The sequence below is a fragment of the Leiobunum rupestre genome, chromosome 2, assembly GCF_980474605.1.
Source record: "Leiobunum rupestre chromosome 2, qqLeiRupe1.1.hap1, whole genome shotgun sequence".
NCBI classification, from domain to species: Eukaryota; Metazoa; Arthropoda; class Arachnida; order Opiliones; family Sclerosomatidae; genus Leiobunum; species Leiobunum rupestre.
The window spans coordinates 24,370,146-24,393,683 of NC_143385.1; the positions used below are offsets into that span (position 1 = coordinate 24,370,146).

The 23,538-nt window shown below is 35.1% G+C and overlaps 1 protein-coding gene across 2 annotated transcripts in view; it reads left to right on the top strand.

Moving 5' to 3' along the window:
- Positions 1-5,479: 5,479 nt before the first annotated feature.
- Positions 5,480-23,538, top strand: part of su(f) (cleavage stimulation factor subunit su(f)) — a 73,513-nt gene continuing 55,454 nt past the window's right edge. For both annotated transcript variants that reach the window (XM_090165491.1, XM_090165492.1), the window contains exons 1-3: positions 5,480-5,640; positions 8,677-8,787; positions 21,555-21,650. In XM_090165491.1, coding sequence (XP_090021617.1) covers positions 5,620-5,640; positions 8,677-8,787; positions 21,555-21,650 — 228 coding nt within the window. In that variant the 5' untranslated portion in view covers positions 5,480-5,619. The remainder of the gene's footprint in view (positions 5,641-8,676; positions 8,788-21,554; positions 21,651-23,538) is intronic.

The window sequence follows — 23,538 nt, forward strand, 5'->3', positions numbered from 1 at the left end:
AAAAATATTTCCGTTGAGAAAAAATATTTTCGTTGGGAAAAAAATATTTCCGTTGAGAAAAAAATATTTTCGTTGGGAAAAAAATATTTTCGTTGAGAAAAAATATTTTAGTTGGGAAAAAAAATATTTTCGTTGAGAAAAAAATATTTTCGTTGGGAAAAATATAGTTTTTTGTGATTTTTTTCTAAATTCCAATGATATAATTGCTAGTATTTTTCACGGCAATATACACTGCTATCGAACTCAACCTAACCTATACCAAGCGCGAAAGCTAAGATATCCATAAGTAACCTTATCAAAACGGTATCGTACGCTAAGTATTGGCGCCTTACGGCGCCGCACAATCACTGCGCTCTCGTGCTGGGGGCGCGCTGCGCCACACCAACCCTATTCTTGCTAATCAAGCTGGGCCGTCTGCACTACGACCGAAAGGACAGTACCTAGCCATATCGTACCGAGTATTGTCCAATTCAAATATTTTCTCAACACAAAATATTTTTTCTCACACAAAATATTTTTTTCAACAAAAATATTTTTTCTCAACAAAAATATTTTTTTTCAACACCAAAAATATTTTTTTTTCAACACAAAATATTTTTTTTCAACACAAAATATTTTTCTTTAACACAAAATATTTTTTCTCAACAAAAAATATTTTTTCTCAACACAAAATATTTTTTCTCATCTCAAAATATTTTTTCTCAACACAAAATATTTTTTCTCATCTCAAAATATTTTTTTTACCCCAAAATATTTTTTATTTTTTAATTTTGAAATGAAAGGCGTTAAAAATAATAATTTTTGCATTGAAATATAAAAAATATCTATATTTTTTAATTTTATTGCAAAATGTGTGGAAAAAAGTCCATATTTTTTTTATTTGTAATTTTGAACTGGATGGCGTTCCATAGAATATCCCACTTCGACGACTTGTTCCATTTTCGGAAAGCGATCACTTATTGGTCATTTTCCCCAACCTTTTATTTTTCTAAATTACTCATAATTTAACTTCATCCGCACAAACCGAGCGAGTTTATAAATTTCAAGCTACATTGGGCTGACTAAAATTCCGACGCAAAAAATTCATTCTCAATTTAGAGGTTTTCCATTGGCTTAAATAAATATGTTACTAGCCAATAGTGTGACTCGAAAAATTACTAGGATGAATAAAAAGGTTAAAATCTAACGTAGTCCACCTTTTTACTGGTTTGTGGTGAAACAAACCGTTTGTGAAGATTTTTGAATGGAATAAAGGTACAGTGGCATACTTATGAGTAATTATGTTACATATGCTTATAGTCCAATCAATATTTGTACTCGATTACATGCTATATTATTGTTTTTGCTACAGCTAAAACTTTCAACTTCAAGTGATAATAATATAGTAAAGTAAGTACACGAAAGTAAATATTATAGTTTGGACAGTTGGACTTAACTAAATATAATATGTGAATAGGACATTTTTTATTGATTTTGTTTAATTACTTTGATATTTTTATAATAGCCCTTTTGCACTAAAATATAAAAAGACGGCCGTTGCAAAGTTTGAACTTCGCATTTTAATTTGTTAGCAGAAAACCTCCTTTGACTAATGACCATTAAAATGTTATCAAAAACGTCGTTGTAGAGAAATTGTAGTTTAGCGGGGATCCGTTCGGAGCTCGCTACGAGGATTATTCATCACCACCTTTACCGACAATGACCACATTCGAAATCTTCCTCAATATCGAGGTTAAATACTCGAAAACTATTTTTGCTATTTCTATGACTGTGTTTGGTCTACGGCCTTTGGTTGCCGAGAAATTGAAATGAGACTAGAAGAACCACTGCGATTTCCGTCAATCACAAAGGAAACGGGCTGTCATTAGGGTGGAATCGGGCTATCTACGCTGTCTGACTCACGTATCAAACATTTGTCGCCATTGTTTTGGCGGAAACTTTGTAGGCCGCTATCCACTGCGCATCGCGTACTTTTGTGTTTGCGTTTTTCGCGTCTATAAGCATAACTGTGGTAAATTAAAAATGGTAAAAAATTGCGTTTTTTTCTCTCTCTACTAACCGATTTCGGAAAGAAATAAAATGCACATTTCATAATATGTAATATTATAGGAATTATTTTATACTAATCTCGGTATATAAGTGTTTTTCATTTCCTGAGAGCTTCAAGATAATATGTTTGACTTTGAGTTGGGGATGGGCCATCATCGCAATAGTTTAATTAGAAAACTAATTGTGCTATATTCCAAAGTTCGCCTGAACAAAATTGCCAGATACGAAAACCTGGAAATGAAAGGGAAAGCAATTTGACATAAGCTTTCAAAGCCTATTTTATTTCAAGACGAGTTAATTTATATCGTTTATAAAACTGTAATTTATGGTAATGTAGATTCTTGAGAACGAATGTTTTTCATAGTTGTTTAAATAACTTAATGTCGTTGAAATAATAAATCTGTTTTTTTTACAACTCTACAACGAAAACCGTTCGAAAAACATAATCAAACCAGAAGACGTTGCCTACGACGTTATGATCATATTTAGTTTCAATTTGTTTTATTAGATGGCGCGCATATGCGCGATTCCACTCTAATGGTGAGTCTGGTGGCCTTCTAGCTGGTACATCTCCCCTCAATCCGATCGTGGTTCTGGCCTCGTTTCTATTTCTTTGGTTGTTACATAAACAAACCGTTTTTTGTTTTATAGGCATCACAGTAATTGCCCATGTTGAAAATTAGATAATCAGTCCGGCTGTCTTTGTGTCGTTTTACATTTCTTTATTTGAACTTTTTGTTCGTATACTACTGTCTTTTACTACCTTCGCTTTTAACTCTAAAGTTGTTATGTGCGTTTTGGTGTCTAAGGACTCTAACTAACACCATTTTTTCGAAAAAATAAAATTCAGTTCGGCACTCCGGCTTTTCCGTGCAAAGCACAAAAGCATTACCGACCAAAACCAAAATATGGAGAAAACCCGCGAAATTCAAACTTTCTTTGCCTTAAGATACCCCAACTTACTTCTTTCAAGTTATATAGAAGACTTGGATTTTTCAACTCAAATTATATTCTGGTACTAAACAATTTACAGGCCAAACGATATTTCAGAAATATCATTAAAACCATGCGTTTTTGGTTTGAAAATAATGCAAAAACTTAAAATAATGCGTTTTGTAACAAGTCATTTCTCTAAGAACAAAAATTTTAAATTCGAAAATTAGTTCAAAATTTAATTTACCGTATAAAATACGGAGAAATAAAACCAAAATCTGTAAATCGAAAATTTGGTCGTTAATGCTTTTGTGCTTTGCACGGCAGGGCTGCTGCAGCCATAGAAATAGAAATTAGACTAGAAGCACTGCCCTTTCCGCCAATCCCAAGGGAAACAGGCGAGCTAGAAGGCTGACATAAGGGTGGAATCGCCATGTACGCGCCATCTGACAAACGCATTAGACATTGTCGCCATGGCTACGACGCGAATTTCGAAGAGGAAAAAAAAGGCGATCCACTGCGCATCACGTCGTGCGCAGCGGCGATCTTTTCGTGTTTAAATTTTTGCGTCTAAAAGAATATGCGCAAAAATGGTTAAAAACTGCGCTTTTTCACATTGTAAAGAGAGATCTGGGAAAGAAATAAAATTTTCATTTCATAAGTATGTAATATTATAGTAAATAATTTATAATAATCTTGGAATAAGATATTTTTTTTTCACTAAGATTTCCTCTGAGAAATGCTGAATTACTAGGAAAATGGGTTTTAGCGGTAAATCGCGAAAATTGGACTCCATCTTCAATTACTTCATATGACTTTGTGTGTAGTAAACATTTTCTGCCGGAAGAAATTTACTTTCAAAATGGAAGGCACCATTTGAAAGCAAATGCTGTACCTACACAAGTAAAAATTACCCTATACATTCTGAAATAAAAAACTAACTGAAATATGTATAATTTCTTTATTAAAACCAGAATTTGAAAGAGCTCCCAAAATATCTATTCCAGAACAAAGCATATTTACATCTTCTAGAGTATGCCAATTTATTGATTTTAGTAATAGATCTTTTTATAAAGTAACGTGGCCTTCTTGTTTAAATGTTGCTCTTACGTCACAGTCTCTTACTTTCACAAGCCTACTAGCGCGCGCTAGAGTCGCGAGGAGAATAACTTTTTCTAGCGCGCGTACAAATCGCTCGTGCGAAGAATACACTAATAAAGCTGGGTCTCGTGACGTAAGAGCAACATTTTAACAAGTTGGGCAAGACCACTTTTTATTTTATAAAATCAACTATTGTTATTTAGTTTCTCTATTTATCAGAGGTTATTTCCGAAAACTTACGGAAAAAGTGAACTACCGGAAACCACTCAATTTGACTTGAATAATACTGATGATAGTTTAAAACATAGAAATCTCATAGGTAACTAGAATGCTGCCGCCTACGGCCGAGCTTGACGTCAGTTCGCCTTGAACCTTCAGCCAATGAGAGGCCGTAGAGAGGTTCCGCCAAGGAGGATAATAATCCTCCTTGGATCCGCTACTATAGCGGGAGATAGGAGACGTCATTCTCTCTGGTGACATTAAATTCTTGGCAGAACCACTCTTTGAGCTCTGATTGGTGAGATCTGGCTATCGTCTGCCACGGCGTTTGGCCCATTTTCCAGTTACACGGCAGCATTCTAGTTACCTATGAGATTTCTATGGTTTAAAAGACACTGAAACCAAGATTTTGGAATCTCATGTAGGCATATTTTAAACCACACTGAAATAATTAAAATTTAGTTAAACTGTGATGATTTGTGGTATTTCAGACCATAGAAATCTCATAGGTAACTAGAATGCTGTCGCCTATGGCCGAGCTTGACGCCAGTTCGCCTTCAACCTTCAGCCAATGAGAGGCCGTAGAGTGGTTCCGCCAAGGAGGATAATAATCCTCCTTGGATCCGCTACTATAGCGGGAGATAGGTGACGTCATTCTCTCTGGTGACATTAAATTCTTGGCAGAACCACTCTTTGAGCTCTGATTGGCTGAGATTTGGCTATCGTCTGCCACGGCATTTGGCCCATTTGCCAGTTACACGGCAGCATTCTAGTTACCTATGAGATTTCTATGTTTCAGACTTACAATGATTGCGCAAAGTTAACGGCGTGTGACTTTAAGGGTGACACGGTAGATATAGTAAATTCTTGAGATTTTTACTAAAGCGGTTTAAATAACTTAATATAATGTCAGATAAATAAAAAAAGTTTTCAATACGTTGCCTACGATCTGTTTTATGTTATTCCACATGACCATATTTAATTATTTAGTTTAAATTGTTTCTATGAGATGGCGCGATTATCGCGATTCCACTCTGATGGAAGCCTTCTAGCTGGTACGTCCCCGCCCAATCCAATCGTGCGTCTAGTCTAATTTCTATTTCTATGGCTGCAGCTCCGGGTGTGCTTGTCTAGTCCACTGCCTTCTCTGGCAGTGTCTAGTCAGTGTCAAGTTTTTTTATGGGACATTAGTGTGTAGTGTTGAAACTGTGTCCTTCCAATTTTTCAATTTTAAAGTTTTAGGTCTATACCAAAATCGTATTAATTTAATTTCAAGTAAAGTTTTCAGCATTTCCTTCGATTGCTTCCTAACATAGTATGGCGTCTGGTACTAAAGACGTAAGTATTTCTATACTCGACTGCAACCTTTGAAAGGGATAATTTTTAGTACCATTTGGACAAAGATACAAATTTGAGTGTTTGAAGTTGTCATCTCATTTCCTGATTTCCTCTATATTATTTCAATTGCCTGTTTAATGCGATTCTCTTTAAGAAATTTACCTTTCTAAGGTTGCAACTGAGTTTAATATTTCCGATCAGCATTGTTAGGCTTAAGTGCAATCTGGTACATTATTAAATAAAATTGACAGTTTTCTAAATTCATTTTGCGGGTGAAAATACAACTGCATTTCATGGTGTTAAATGCGTGTACATGAGCTTGACTTCTATCAAAGTAGTGTTGGGTTCTTAGGCATTATCTTTAGAATTTTTAATTGAAACAGTTTTAGGGGTATGTTTTGGCTTATTCCCGTGTTTTAACATATGCCTCGTGTTATTTGGTATAATACCAGAAGTTTCTAGGGTAAAATTATAACTTCAAACCTCGGTTTGTGAAAGCTAACTTCAGAGTGGTTTCAATTTACAATTCACAAAATTTACAATTGATATAAATGTCTTATTACTGGGCTTAAAATGCTTTATTTTGCTACTAAGAATGGTACTGAGGAAATTTTGAGTATTGACCATTACAGCAAAATGTAGCATTTTAAATCCCACCATCACTGATTGCTGAGGATGAGATTTTTTAGATAACTAGGGTGAAGTGTAGTTTTATAATCTGAAGGATGATAAAATTAGCGAATAAGTAGATTAGTCCATTAGGGAAAGGGATAATAAAGCTAAACCCTAAACAAATTTGAAGAAATTTAAAAACTTACTAATAGCTCGTACCGATATGTCTTCGAGCAAACAAAAAGACGCGAAACTCTTGGCTTGCACGGTACTGACGAGTCCCAAATAGGACGAAACTGGTCTACCGTTGGAATTTCTGGCTATTTTATTTAATTTAGTTTTTCACTCTAAGACCTATTTGGTCCGAGTTTCGCGTCTTTTTGTTTGCTCAAAGACCTATCGGTACGAGCTATTAGTAAGTTTTTAAATTTCTTCAAATTTGTTTAGGGGTTAGCTTTATTATCCCTTTTCATAATGGACTAAACTACTTATTCGTTAATTTTATCATCCTTTACAATGCAGTCCATAGGTGGTTCCTTTAAACTTTCTAATCTAAAGCGGAGCTTAGTAGCACACAGAAATTGGAATGTTAAATATCGAAACAATAGCATTGCAAAACTATTTATCTTGGTCATAAGTCAAATATTAAAATTCAAGTTTTATCAGGAAATGTAGCACATTTAATTCTATGTATTATTCATAGTAGTTCTGGAAAAACAGTATTGATAACATACATGCAATTGAAAGCTCAAGTGAAGACCATTCAATGTAGAACTTTTATATATATACGCGGTGTTTCTAACATGTGATATGATTTCAAAACGAGCCTAATTTTCTCCGTACATTTTGTAGATTTTTGTTTGAACTCTAATACCTTGTACAGGGTAACTTGATAATTATCAATAATTATCTGATTGGAAAAAAGCATGATAATTATCAAATCTAAAAAACTCTCCTACAGTACTGCCATTTATAGTTGATGTAAATTAATCCACGGCCGATCAACAAATTACTTAAGAAATTTGCAGTGCTTTTGTCGAGAAGAAACAGAATTTTCCATTCCCTACGCTCTACAACGTGTGCTGCATAGAATGCTTTGTAAGGCCTGAGAGTTGGCAACTGGCCAAAAATAGTAAAAAACATCCTTTAAGGAGCCTAGTAGCACCACCGTTGCATCAGCTAGGTATATAAGCAGTCAAAGGGCAGTAAGAAGGCGGGCATTAAGGCGGTTGGCAGTAAGAATGTATAAATGTGGTTTAAAAGACCAATTTTGGTAGGAATGCACCGATATATCGGCTTATTTTTCTAATATCGGAATCGGCTTTAGTCTATTTCTTGATTTTGTGAGTAGCTTTCCGGTTGTACTAAACAGCCTTTCACTATCAACACTGGATGCAGGTGCCAATAGGTATTTTCTAACAAGGCTGGCAAGAATTTGGAATTGTTCTTTATTGGCGCGCCACCATTAGAAAACATTGCTTGTCTTGGGGATTAGAGGTCTGATAATTTTTCGCCACTAAGCGCGTAAGTCGAAAGAACGTTTTTAAAAAGCCCAAAGAGTGATTGGCCGTGCCACGTACGCCAGACTTCAGAATCTATACCATTTTTTTAGACAGGGGGTTTTGAGTGTAAACAAATAAAGTCAATGATATTTGATTTGTTATAGATAATATGTATCAATTAAAATGAAAAGAAACATATTTGGATATGCTCTTGCAAACTTCTTTTAATGAAAAATTAGAATAAAATGGTATGACAGTGCACTGAACTGTCTTTTGCAATGATTTTATCATTTACTCTACTGTTATGATAGATGACTTTAATAATTGTCAGTTTCATCAGCACCTTACTCTTTCACCATGGCAGGAATCCATACCTCTACTTGGAATGCTTATCCTGCCATATCGGGTATGGTAAGATAACTCTTGATGCCTATGTGAGAAAAAAATCCCATCTGTCCGTAGTTGTTGGTTAAGTTAACATAGTGACGTCAAAAAAACCATCAGCCACATCAAGACAAAAGTCTGTCACGAATATGCATTCCAAGTAGAGATATGGATTCCTGACTACGGTTATGTAGTACCTTGGTGAAATTCGGTTGTTACGCGATATGACTAAGTTTTCATACTACCTCCCAAATGGGGTTCTGATAATCTCATGCCATGGTAAAGGGTGGAATTTCAATTAAATGTAAGTTGTGCAGGAATTGCGATGGATATCATTTGATATTTACATCATGTGGCATGCCTTTGACGAAATGGCAATTAAATTTAAATACTTCTAGATTTGATGAAGTCTTGTTATGACTCTGTGTCTTATTTTAGGAAATAAGAACTATATTTTATAATAATTATAATAATAAAAACTATTTCGTATTGGTTGTTCTGAAGTGTATGTTAATTGCTATTAATTTCTAATAATTAGGATCCAAACAGTCAAGGCTATATTCCAGATAGATTGAAAAAAGCAGAGAAACGTTTGGAGCAAAAACCATATGATGTTGAAGCGTGGAGTATCCTTATCAGAGATGCACAGGTATTATATTTAAAATGTTTCACCATTTTATTGTGATTAGTAGTTTAATTTTATTAATTAACTTTTAAAACCAAGGTAAGACAATATTTGATAAGTTTCGAACTTCTCTTTAAAGGGAGTGTGTTATGGTAGGTCAATGAATTTAACGTTTCTGCTACTAGGTTTCAGAGAAGCTGAGGCTTATATTTGCTAGTTACGTTAAAAACAAACCTGTGTTTTGAGGGGCTAACCACTCTGCTTAATCAGTGTATGATGATCAGCAGATGACGTTTTGAATTTGTTAATACTCCATATAAGTTTGCAATATACCTATAGCATTTTCTCTATTAGATAGATTTGTTTGAAAGTTGATAGTGCTTAAGGTAAATAATTGTTAAGATAACAAAATTTAACTCAGTTAAAATACTGTAAGAAATTAATATTTACTAAACCAAAAATCAATACCAGAGGAAAAGAAAACTTTGGTGGTGGAAATTTCTTCAAAAATAATCAATTTATGGGCATTAAAGAATGTAAACTTTCTTCTTAAATTAAGCAGATAAGTTAATTACTTTTAGTTAACACACATTCCTAAACCCTACAACTAGGAAATTATATATTATATAAATTATTATCTGTATAAGTTTGGATTGTCTAAGGAAGACTAAAACGCAGGTGTTGCACGCATCAAGCTGGGCTAAACTCAGCTTTTATTTTTAAGTTTTATAATCAATTTATTTAAGCACCACCTGTTTCTCAAACCTCTTCCGCAGCCAGGTGGTAATGAATTCTTATACATTCCAAGTGTATACATATATAGCTTTCTTATACAACTTATTCCTTTTTCTTAATAATTCTGTTTTAATCATATGCATTAGCTTGGAGCCCATTCTAATTAAGTCTTTAATTGACATAATGTGATGTCTAATAAAGCATTAATTTAAAGTAATTTTGTTTGAAAAATTTCAATTAAAATGCTAAAAATGTCCAAATTGGGTTACAACATTTTAGCTGTTATGTAAAATATTTTATGGACACTACTATACCATAGTAGCAGGGTTTACTGATTTATATCAAGTGATTTTTTTAATCATGATTTAAATAACTCAATGTATTTCAATGGAGGAATAAAAAATGGCAATAAATGGGGTTCTTAAAAAATAAAATAAAAAATCTGAGAAAACTAATTTCTTAAATAGTAATGAAATTAAGATTTAATCTAATTCAAGATTAGCAAACTTATAAAAGTAAAATATCTGTTAATTATAGAGTAAGAGCCATTAGTTGTATAAAATTCAATAAAAAAAACCTATTTATATAGAAAAAGATTCGATTTTTATTAAAAAAAAGTTCCAACCCTGCCTAGTAGCACAAAAATGTTGACCATATTACATAAGTTTTGAGGACAGCCGATTGATTACATTCCAGAAGCTTAGCCAGAGTTTGTCTTAGACACATCGGTGAACCAGACAATTTCTGCTCTGGCTCAGATAATTTTGTGATTAAACCACTCCTTTCGGCTTGGGAAATAAGTATTGAAAGGTTTACTAGAGTGTAAACATAATATCAGAACCCATTAAGAAAACAGGTAACTGACTAGAAATTTCGCGGTGAATCTTGGTGTGGCTATTATCCCAAATATTAGCCATCCACCAACCACTCTGGTTGAGCCTATAGGCTCCCATAGCAGCACTTGGGACTGTTCTCAAAGCTCCCGTGATGCTGACACTAGCCAGCTTTTGTAGAATGCGCAGATCACTCTGCACTGTCTTAATACGGACTCTAAGCCACCAGACCACCGCAGCATAAGAGAGCAGTGGTCTGATGATCATGATGTACAGCCAGTAAGTCACTTTACGTCTAAGTCCCCATGACCTGCTTACTGCACTCCTGGTTCTCTAAAGTAACATCTTAGCATTCTTAACTACAAAGTCAAAATAAGGCTTCGAAATTATTTTGCTGTCTAGAATAACACCAAGGTACTTCACCACAGTGCTTTTGCTCAAGATAGTCCCAAACAAGGAGATATCATTTAAAAGAGTTTTTTAATCCTTTTATGAGTAAAATAAGAACAAGAACCATCTTAGAGTAAATGGAACAAGAACCGTCTTAGAGTAAATGGAACAAGAACCGTCTTAGAGTAAATGGAACAAGAACCGTCTTAGAGTAAATGGAACAAGAACCGTCTTAGAGTAAATGGAACAAGAACCGTCTTAGAGTAAATGGAACAAGAACCGTCTTAGAGTAAATGGAACAAGAACCGTCTTAGAGTAAATGGAACAAGAACCGTCTTAGAGTAAATGGAACAAGAACCGTCTTAGAGTAAATGGAACAAGAACCGTCTTAGAGTAAATGGAACAAGAACCGTCTTAGAGTAAATGGAACAAGAACCGTCTTAGAGTAAATGGAACAAGAACCGTCTTAGAGTAAATGGAACAAGAACCGTCTTAGAGTAAATGGAACAAGAACCGTCTTAGGGTAAATGGAACAAGAACCGTCTTAGAGTAAATGGAACAAGAACCGTCTTAGAGTAAATGGAACAAGAACCGTCTTAGAGTAAATGGAACAAGAACCGTCTTAGAGTAAATGGAACAAGAACCGTCTTAGAGTAAATGGAACAAGAACCGTCTTAGAGTAAATGGAACAAGAACCGTCTTAGAGTAAATGGAACAAGAACCGTCTTAGAGTAAATGGAACAAGAACCGTCTAAGAGTAAATGGAACAAGAACCGTCTTAGAGTAAATGGAACAAGAACCGTCTTAGAGTAAATGGAACAAGAACCGTCTTAGAGTAAATGGAACAAGAACCGTCTTAGAGTAAATGGAACAAGAACCGTCTTATTAGGATTAACTGTAAGATCAACTTCCGTGCACCATCATTCCACTGATGCAAGAGCCCTTCTTACTAATTCACAAATAGTGTTGGGGAACTTTCCTGTGAAGATGATGGTGATATCGTCAGCATAGCCGAAGCAGCGGAACCCGTCTCTGCTTAGTCTCACCAATAGTTCATCCACAACCAGGCACTACAGCAATGGTGAAAAAACACCACCTTGTGGGCTGCCACGGCTGGTGGCGACCATAAGAGATTCACCAAGCATGGAGGATACCACCACACGATTCGTCAGCATAGCTTTGATCCAAGGACACAGTGTCATTAATGCCAAAGCGCTTTGTAGCCTTCATTATGACTGCACTAGACACCTTATCAAAAGCGCCCTCAATATCAAGAAAAACCGCTAAAGCCATCTCCTTAAAGTTAATAGCCTTCTAAAGTTAATTACTTATGCCAGGCATAGTTAGTGTAGGGAGCTATTGGTTCGCGTGGCATGCAGGGCTTCCCACCACCCTCCTACGCATTGTAACCCGGCCACCTGAATTAAAGGCTTTAAAAGTCGCTCGATGACTTAGGCCTAGGGTGGTGCCTTGGGTATTAGCCTAGCTGATTATTATTATTATTATTATTATTATTATTATTATTATATTTATTATTATTATTATTATAATGAGCCATCGAGAGGGGCATTTGAGAAATAACCTCCCCCTTATATAATTGACCACCAATTTTTCCAAAACCTTTAGAAAAAACTGATTAGCCTAAAGGCAAAAGTGACTTAATTACCAAAAGTATGACAATCCCTGTACTTTCGTATGCTAAAGGTTTAATGAATGCTCGACTCGAGATCGACCACATAAAAGACCATTTATTGTCGCCTTTCTGGATCTTTTTTAGTCTATGGTATTATATTGTAGGTAGATGGCGATAGCATCTGCACAGAATGACGAAAAATAAATAAATACACTAACATTGACCAGTGCTACTTAGTTCCTCCGTTCCTCACTATGAGGCGTTATTTGTTGGTTTTAACTTCCTTCCCTCCTCAAGGCATACTTTCCCTTCTCCCCTCCCAACTTGTATTTAGCTTGTAACATACATTAAGAAATAGGTCCGATTATGTCACTTTTGCTAAAGGCCTTAGCCTCAAGATAATTAGATTTTCCGGGCTTTGGAATAAAGATCACCCTAGAAAGTTTCCAGGTGCTTGGCATATAACCAAGTTCAATGCAAGCCCTGTAGATTCTACCCAGCATGGGGCAGAGAATATCAATGCCCTTCTGCAAAAGAATGGGACTAATCGCATCCGGCCCTGGAGAATTATGGGGCTTTTTTAAAATTTTTGTAGCCTAATTTAATAAGCCTGGAATGCGTGACAATTTATTTTCCACCATCCAATCTTCCCTTTCGCTACAGTTGTTACTTTAAGGAATGAAAATTCAAATTCCAGATTTGGATGTCAGCATCGACAACGGAAGTCTAAAATTAAAATTAAAGCATTGCCAACACTTAACTTAATTAGTAGTAATAATTAATTTATGGTGTTAATTGTTAAACGTCTTGTGGTTGACAAAACTCTAGCCTAAAATATATAGACAGTAACCAGTCCAACTACCAGGCAACTGATGCACTTTCCCAACACCGAATTCTGAGTGCTGCGCTACAAGGGTAGTTTTAAACATTGTTAGAAAATATATTTGAACAACTATTCTCACAAATTACAATAATTTGGAAAATGAAGAATAAATTGTAATTTTTAACCTTAATCAAAGTTTTAATAGACAATTAGACTTTTTTTTAGGTTAGCTTTAGTAGGTGTAGTACCCAAGAGCTCTATTATATTAAGGGTGTACAGAAGCATTAGAGCATTTTAATAAGAGTTTCCATAAAATTAAACATAAAATGAAAAGTATAAAATGTTTTCCTCTGCGTCACAAGCTTAAGCTTTTTAGTACTTCATTAGCACGTGCGTTGCAAAATCCAAAATCTTTATAGACTCCAGGGTATACTCTCTATCTTCAATAGGTAAAGCTAGTGATGTGGAAAAAAATTTTGCACATGACCTCCCGTATTTTATTGAAACACCTGTTATGACAGAACATTTAGTTTTGGCGAGTGAGGACTCTCTAAGTAGGATTGATTAACTACTTGGTAGTTAGTCTTAAGGCTATATACAGTCTACAAGGGGGGGCTCAGCCTTTTTGGCCTAAGGAACAATTTCACCTAGCAATAAAATATGCTCTGCCGTTGGTTTTTCGAAGAAAGAACCATCAGTTTATTATTATTATTATTATTATTATTGAAAGGGGTGGAAAGCCATGCACTTCGACCTTATGTCCATTGTGCAACCCCCAACCTGTGACTTTAGATAAAAAGTCCTATTTCCGACACAAAGTTAAGAATCTGTTTGGCCGGGATGTTGAAGAAGTCATGCGTCTCCAACCGATGCATACCAAGATGCTCACACCTTTGAGCCGCATAATAGTCACAGCTACAAAGAATGTGAGAGGCAGTTTCCTCTTCAGTTAGACAAACCCCACAAATTGGGTCATCACTGTCTCCAATAAGATTTAGGTGTCTGTTAAGTTGTCAATGGTCTGTAAGTAGGCCAGTTACCAACCTTAGAGGGCGAGAGCAGCTCTTTTGCTCTCTGCTTAGATGGGCCAGGGATAAACTCTTTGGCCTGCCGTTGATCATCCATCTCAAGCCAAAGCTAGAGTTGACGATCCGACATATACTTGGAGACTAGGCTGCGAACCAGGCCACGGGGGATGGGAAGAGCGGGTTTAGGCCCTCTAAACCCAGCTCTTGCACCCTCCAGCGACAAAGCATCACGAGATAAAAAAGAAGATCTAAGCAGCTAAGAACCAGTTTAGAAGTGATACTATACTGGTTAAGAGCTTTAAGAGTGGCCTGACTATCCGTGTAGATTTGGATAACCTTCCCACAACGCTTAGGCAATAGTCGGCACAGAAGCAGATAGCAGAAATTTCTGCTTGGAAAACTGTAGCATATTCCCTCAGGCTTTCGTTAAAACTATAGTTATTATTAAGGCAGTACATCCCCGCGCCTGTACCAGAATTGGTCTTAGACCCGTTGGTATACCAGACCACCTCACCTCTGGCACCGAGGGTTATATTAGACCAATCCGTGCGGCTTGGGAAGTTAACCTCAAAGGGCATGCTAAAGTGTAATTTAGCAGCCAAGATGTCAGAACCCATCTTAAGTTCAGGTAAATGACTAGAAATATCATGATATTTTGGCGTGACTGTTTACCCAATTATTAGCCTTCCACCAACCATTTTGGTTAAGCCTATAGGCAACAAAAGCAGCAACTTCCTCTATAAAAAGATGCAGAGGAAGAATGTTCAAGAGAACTTCTAGAGAAGCACTTGGAGCTGTTCTCATAGCTCCAGTAATGCTAACACCAGTTAACCTTTGCTGGGTGCGCAGTTCAGACTGCACGGTTTTTAAAGTAACCCTTGGCGTAAGACAGAATGGGTCTGATGATCATAGTATACAGCCAGTATACAACTCTGGGACTAAGGCCCCTGGATTTACTGACTGTATTCCTTTTGCCCTTCTTGATAATATAATAAGGATGTGGTTTCCATGTTAATTTGCTGTCAAGGATGACACCAAGGTATTTCACATCGGTGCTTTCCGCTAGGCTAGTTCCAAATAAGGAAGTACCATTGAACGATCCCTGGGTCCTTTTACGAGTAAATGGGACCAGAACTGTGTTACTAGGATTAACTGTGAGGTTGACCTCCTTGCACCAGCACTCGACTGATGCCAGAGCCCTCCTCATCCTGTCGTTGAGAATTTCCAAGTGACAACGATGGCAATATCATCAGCGTAACAGAAACAGCGACATCCCCCCTATTCAGCCTCCACGTTAAATCGTCCACCACCAGGTACCACAAAAGGGGATAGGGCAGCCACGGCTGGTGGAGACCATAAGGGAGTCACCGAGCAGGGAGGACATCACTTTCCGGTCAGTTAACAGGGATTTGATCCAAAGACACTATGTCATTGATACCAAACCTCTTAGCAGCCTTCATAATAACTGTGCTTGGCGACCTTATCAAAGGCCCTTTCGATATCAAGAAAAACAGCTAACGCTATTTCTTGGAAATCAATTGCCTTTTCGAGGCAGTTGCTGTGTGGAAACTGTGGAGGAAAGAGGATTTTTAGAGATAACCTCCTCACTAATATAACTGTTAACCGACTTTTCAAAATTTTTAGGAGAAAAGAGGTTAGACTTATTGGCCAAAACGCCTTAGCCTCAAGGTAATTTGACTTACTAGGCTTGGGTATGAATATGGCCCGAGTAAGTTTCCAAGTGCTTGGTATATGCCCTAGGGCAATACAAGCCCTATAGATCCTTAACAGCAAAGCGCAGAGAGAATCAATGCCCTCTTGCAACAGAATGGGAAAGATCCTATCAGGTCCTGGTGACTTATAGGGCTTAAATGATTTTATAGCCTAATCTTCCCTTTTGGTACGTTTCTTAAAGGGAGCGTATCAGTGTCACAGTTATCTGTGACTCTGGAATCAGGAAAGTGCACATCTAAAATATTAGTGTCCTTGCCAGAAGTAGAGAAACTACCATATTTCAACTTAATAGTGTCATAATGTTTAGTATTATCGTGTGCCATAATCTTCATTAATCTGGCTGAACTGGGAACATCTGTCGTGTTCGCACAGAAGTTTCACCACGAAGCTTTTTTAGCATCGCTGATAGCCTTATGGTAGGCAGTGAGGGTCTGCTTTTAGGCAGCCCAGTCTCCCGACCTCTTAGCTTTGTTGAATAGCCTTCTAGTTTCTTTGCGAAGCCAACCAATCTCATGATTCCACCAAGGAACTAGCCTTGGCTGGTTGGTAGTCTTCCTCGTTCAGCTGCAGTGATAGGAGTCGATAATGGCATGTGGCATTCGATCAACAGCCAAATCGAAATCCAATACCAATGAAAGTTTTGGCTTATCATCCTTAAGGAAGAAACTTAGATCTCCCTTATAACCAGACCAATTTGTACGTCTGGGATTGCGAACCTCAGTACAAGCCACTACGTGGTGAGCATTAGCATCACAGCCGATGACCAGCTTCTTTCCCGTCCCCTCGCAGTGGTCGACCAGTCTGGCCACATCCTGCTGGGGTGGGGGAAGAGGATTGTCTTATGGGAAGTATGCTGATGCCTGCAGAGTCAGCTTCACCTCTCCGTTTATAGAGGAGGTGGTAAGATTGACCGTAGCAATATCCGTAGAGGTATTTTGTGAGAGCGGAAGGGCATGTATACCCTTGCGTATCAACGAATAGCAGAGTTATAATCGAAGAATATATTACCTGCGAACCATCGGGTTATTATAGTGATGAATATTCATGGGTTAAATATTATATATTTCATTAATGAAAGATATAAAATAGCCAATCCCAAGAAGAGTTTTGCCTTGTGGGCATATTTTGTGATTTCAGCTTAACTTATTTTTTATTTTTAAATATGGGCAACATTGTTTTGAATCCCATGTAGGTTACCTCAGCCAAAAAGGTGTATGATACATGGAATTTTTCAAAATGATGGCCACATTTACTTAAAGCAACTGCAGTGTTCCTGGGTGGTAAATACCTGACATTTATTGTGGCAAATAATGATTTTTAGTGACAAATTGACATATAGTGGCAAATATTAGAAAAAGTAAAAATACTAATAAATGTTTCGTATGAAATACCATGAAAGCATTTTTAGGCTATTTTTGTAATTATCCTACGCGGGGTTGCCAAGAATTGGGCTATTTTTTATATTTATTTTATTTTATTCATTGCTAAAAGTCATAGCAAATAAAGTGTTCTAAGAGTACAAAATTATTTGTTTCCCCTATTTGTCATTATTTGTCACTATTTACCAGTGACATGGCCTATATTCGAAAAAAGTGACATTTTAGGAACACTGAGCAACTGTAAGCTCTATCAATGTCACCTAGCTGTTTTATGAAAAGGCACCTGTTATCCCTTACCAAAAAATAAGTTGGCTAAAAACCACTTAGGACAACTTGTATTTCAACTTGGTTTTCAGTTTGTATTTGGGACAAATGCCTACTTAAAAATAACTTAAATCCTCTTTATTAATCAACTTATTTCGAACTAAACCAGAATCAACATTTACATTTAACTACTTAAAAGCAACTTAAATCCTACTAGGGAAACATCTAAAAACCAACTTAAAAATATTGTTATTTCCTGACTACTAAAAAAACCAACTAATTATAAACTTAGCAAAAGCAGTATTTTTCTACCAACTGAATAACAACTTATTACCCCTTTAATAGTAACTTGAAATATGCTGACAACGTGAGCCTACTTAATACCAACTCAATATCAACTAATAATGTGTATACAAACTAAATACCAACTGAAATCCAACTTATTTTTTGGTAAGGGATTAGAGATTGCCATGAATCTATCCGATTCTTTGAAAAATACGATTTATGGCAAGGAAAATGAAATTAAAAATATCAAAATGATAACGTCGTCAAAGAGCCATTGTTGAGCATTATAGTTAGACAACGTATACTCTATTTAGACGATGAAGGGCTAAGCCCGACGAAACCGGTCAGACGCTCATGTAAATATTGTAAAAAGAAAAATCTTTTAAAAATAAATATATGCAAATGTAATGACGTTTTTATTTATTACAAAACTTATTAAATTAGAATATGGAGTGTAGCACTAGCCTCTGGTTCTATCCTCTCTTACTTTGTAGCGTAAGTTAGTTTGTTTTTAATAAAATAAAGTAAACCTAGGTGGCAATAGGATGTTTGGAAGAGTGCCACATGAAAATGGCAAGCAAACTTAAAGTGCAACGTATGCGAGGTTGGCGCTTAGAATCTGTTCTTGGTACCTGAATTCGTTCTTAACTTTTATAATAATGTATCCGAACTACTAATGTCTAAAAATTGTAAACCAAACTATGTTTTGTGCTGCCAAAAGCCTAAAATTTATTAGTACTAAATCGATGATAGTTTCTAGTAATTTTTAGCTGTTTTACTTCAAATGAAACTTGTAGCGTGGTTCTATTAGTACTTGGGACTCGACTTGGGATGTCTAAATAATTAGATTTTAATATTTGGAGGTCAGAAAATCGGGGCATTCTTCACAATTTAGCCAATAAATGCGATTGTGTGGCCAACATTGTTAAAATATTTTTTTCATCTCATAGGAATATTTAAGTAAAGCTGAAGATTTAAATACGCATTATTCGTTTTAATGTTTTCAAATTTAAACAATTAAGTTATACGACTTATTTCAGACTAAATTTTGAGGTAATTCTTATTGATCCTATTTTCTTACTTTAATAAGATTACTATGATGGTAAGAAATACCATTCATAATAAAAATGGACCAGAAAATGTTTTAAGTCAATAATATGATAATAATAATAAATAGTAATAATATAATAAATTTACATTACACTCGTAAGAGAGAAGTATCTTGTTTGATCTTTGGTTTTAGTAAGTCACTTGACTATGTATTTCGTCCCATATTATTTTTCTTCCAAAAACTGTTTAGAAAAATGATAGTCTGCAAAGGTTTATGTTTCAACCTAATAACATTAGCATTATCCGGAGAATAATACTCCTATAAGAGATCTTATATACTTCTGCTAATAGATATTAAATCAAAAAATTATCATTTAAGAGACTACTATGGTTTATAGTATCTAATAATTGAACTCCAATGAATATGTATGATATATTTAGTGTTATAATAATGTCTTTATTTGCCTGGGCAAAAAGGATATCTCATTTCCGTTTAAAATTGTTTTACGATGAGGCCCTGTATGTATTAAATTACAATATAAATTACATGAAATTTGCAATCAAATACTTTCTACATATTTAGTTATTTCAGTTTGTAAAAGAGTTAAGATTAGTAATAATTTTTAGTTTGGTTGGTAATTTATTCCATATTTCTTTTCCTAATTATTGCCCATTTTTTGACATCTTACTTTTCACCGTGAAACCGTACTTTTATTCATAATAGTATTTTATTTCAATATATCTAAAAAATCTGTTGGTTTTAGACAACACTAAGATTTGATATTTATTTAAGTTACTTATCCTAGTCTTCTACTTAAATAAGAATTTTGATAAGGGTAGGACTTTGGTTCATTTCAATTTAAAGTGCTACCTTCGCTTTTAACATGCAAAGTGCTTTGTAAATAAATCTTACTATAATTATCTCACAATTTGCTCAGCTTAAAAATTAATTATAGTATTCAGTGTTTTAATTTAAAGGGTGGGGTGCTTTTTGAGTTCTAATAATATTAAGTTATTACCACTAATGAACTGGAACAATGTGGGGTTTTAAGCTGCTACACAAGTTTTGGAATTTTTAAATTTTGACTTAGCTTCTCGTTACAATTTATAAATCACACACCAGATTCCATGCATAGTACTAAAAAGCACAAATAAGGCGAAACCATTTCGTTTAATTGGTTTTGACTAGTAGGCCAATTTGACACTATTTTATAATATTCCAAAATTAACTTACTCGTGTTACTGACCAATTTTGTACTAAACCACAAATGTTGATGAAAATTTTTTCATTAATTTTTTGGAAATAATCCCAAACTTCAATAAAATAAAAATCATGTAATAACTGATTTATAAATAAATAAATAAATAAATAAATAAATAAATAAATAAATAAATAAATTAATTAATGTGATAATGTTTCCCACTCCCAGCATTTTTGAGGTTTTGCCCTGATTGGTTTGGGGAAATAAGTTTCACCACGGGGTAAAACGCAACCATGTGTGAATTTATGCTGGCAGCTAGGGCTTTTCTTTGGAATTGTAATTAAGAAGGAAATTGTATCCATAAAGGGAATGTCGAACCTTGGATTCTTTGGATAGCTAGTCTTAATCTGCTAACTAAGCAACCAAAAATATTTTGTTCAGTGGTCTTGGCTATGTAGGGGGAATTTAAGAGAAAGGTTTTTATATAAGTACTTTTGGGATAGACAATATGTATATACAGGGTGTATCCTAATTGGTGGTAGGACCGAGCGTCTACGGGTTCTACAGATTATTTTAAGACGAAAATGTTCTATGGACGACCCCTTCATTTAACTTTACATTTTAATACCTTAACGTAAATTAGCGGTTTCATTCATAAACATCGGTAAATAAAATAAATAAAAATATTATTATTTCTATTAGGAAATAAGTGAAAATAAACTTTAATAAACTTATTATAAAAACAAGTCAGGTAATCCCCGTGGTAACGAAAAAAATAGCGCGTCCGCGTCCCAACAAAATGATTTTGTAGTGAGCGCGTGAATATATTATTCATTCTTTAAAGTTGCCTTCGTCGGGAAATTTTTTTATTTCGGCCGCGTGCCGATGTTTATGAATGAAACAGCTAATTTACGTTAAGGTATTAAAATGTAAAGTTAAATGAAGGGGTCGTCCATACATCAATCGTTTCGTAACTTTGCAATGGTGGCCTAAATCGGGAAAATGCCATAGAACATTTTCGTCTTAAAATAATCTGTAGAACCTGTAGATGCTCGGTCCTACCACCATTTAGGATACACCCTGTATAAACACTAGTCCAATGGAAAATGTGTTTTTTTATACTTAGGGAGAATCACTATATTGAGGAAATTTTTAGAATTGCTCCTATTCCCTGTCATACGCGAAGGGTATAAGCTCAAAGAAATCAAAGTAGCCCAGTTGAATTCCCTAGAACTTACCCCCAATGTGATTGAAGCACATACATAGTGGATAATTCAACCATGAGGCTGGTCACCATAGTCATTTTCCCCAAGCATAAAAAAATACATTCTTGGTCAAATTTATATTCATATAATGTATTTTATGTTACCATTTTTATTGTTAATGTTATGGTTTTTTAAAGCAACGCTTACGTATTAAAAATTTTGTTTTACAGACAAAGAAAATTGAAGAAGCACGTCCCATATATGAGAAACTTATCCTGCAATTTCCAAGTGCTGGTCGATACTGGAAGTTATACATTGAGCATGAGGTTTCGTATTAATTTACCTGTATTTCTATTTTATTTTTTAAAAACGGAAAGAGATTGCAAAGAGTTTTTATGAAAGTTATCTTTTCACTCTCTTTCGTCGTTTTCTTTTTAATTTTCCCAAGTCCTGTTTATTTTATAATTTTAACCTATTCTTTTCAAATCTGTTCTTACGAACAAAAATAAAAAAATGGGATTTTTTTTACATTTCTACAAAACTATAATGCATAAAAAACCAAAGTAAAATGTGTGGCGCCTCCGTTATTTGAGTCCAGTCTCAATTTATTGGTGTCTTTGTCTCTTTACTTTCATATATGGGGTAATTAAGTTAAGTGACACCTAGTTGGTCTGTACATTTACAATTGCAGTAACATTATTTACCATCCTTGGCTCAGAATTTCATAAATCACACAATCAGTTAATTTTTCTAAATATACATGTTTATATTGTCTGGTGTAACAATAGCGATCCAGTGGTGTATTGACCAATAGCAAGAGTGCATTCATGTACCTAAGAATATGGGACTAAAGCTTTATCCATTTTAACCATCCTTGCAAACAACTTAGTGTAAATTCGTCTTCTGCTTTTGTATCAAAGTATGCGAGGATGGGGTTTAGGTACTTTCTGCATTCTGGCCAATAAGCTTAGTAAGACTGGGGTCCGGAATTTATCAAAGGTAGGGGGCTACAGATGGTGCTTAAGAGAGGTCAGGGGCTATAATGAAGCTCAAGACTTTGGAGCCTGGGTAGTAGTTAATCAGCCACTGTCACTGTCCTTAAAATTGTTGTACACACTTTCTTTAGCATGTTACGATGCCATTAAACTTTAACCAGAATGAAGTTTATTTTTTTGTTAAGGTCCTAAGCTAAATCATTGGGTAAGGTGTGAATAAGAAATGATGCATTGCTGAAATTAGATTGTGTATTAATATTTTTATTCTCGGCGGACCTTTTGAATCTGCGAGCAACTACATATCTTAATGAATACAATGTGTGTAAAATTAACCACCAGGTGCTTTGCTACTGTGTTAATTTTCAGTAAAATTTAAACCAAGAAACATTTAATGTTCTTATAATAGTTTTTTTAATATTTAATATTGAAAAGAATTCTTATACAGTTTTAATTTTGCCTTTTTGTTTTACTTGCCTTATGATAGATTATCATTTGCAATAAAATAGATAGTGTTTTAACTAACTTATTCGCATGGTTACCCAATTATTTACAATTTTAATAAGCATTCTCAACTCCATATTTGTTTGGCATTCCCTTATTGAAACTCATATCAAGATTAATTTAGCTTCTATTGGTTCTAAATTTGCATTTGATCTAACAAATTGCAGGGATAGGAGAGAGTTTTATCATAATCTTAAACTTAATACAAATTCACAAATGAGAAGGAAGTTTTTAATGAATTAACAGCAAACATGTACCCTACTAGTGATTGTTGTCATTTTTGGATGAGAAGTAGACAGTAGGAGTGGAATTTTTAAGTATCTGCTACTTCAAAAAATAGACGCTATCTAGAGGCGGATGGGGGGACACATCACATTGCTTGATGTCTGTTTGTGAGCTGGAACATTTCTTTTGCCTGTTGATGAGAGTAAATTATGATCCCTTTGGAGCATGTGGTGCCATCTAAGTAAACTGATCTATTTACAGAAATAAAAGCTTGACATAGTGCCTGTTTCAATATAAACTTATCTATAACTTTGAATTCGCTAAATTATAACTCAAATTATTAATTAAATCATCATAGATGTTAAAAACTAGAAATTACCGCTGTGACTATGGTGATTGACATGGAATACCTCTTCATGGGAAGTTTGTGCTTAAAGAATTTTAACGCTAGCTGTAGGTGAACTACTCTATAGCTTAATTCTGCACAATCTTG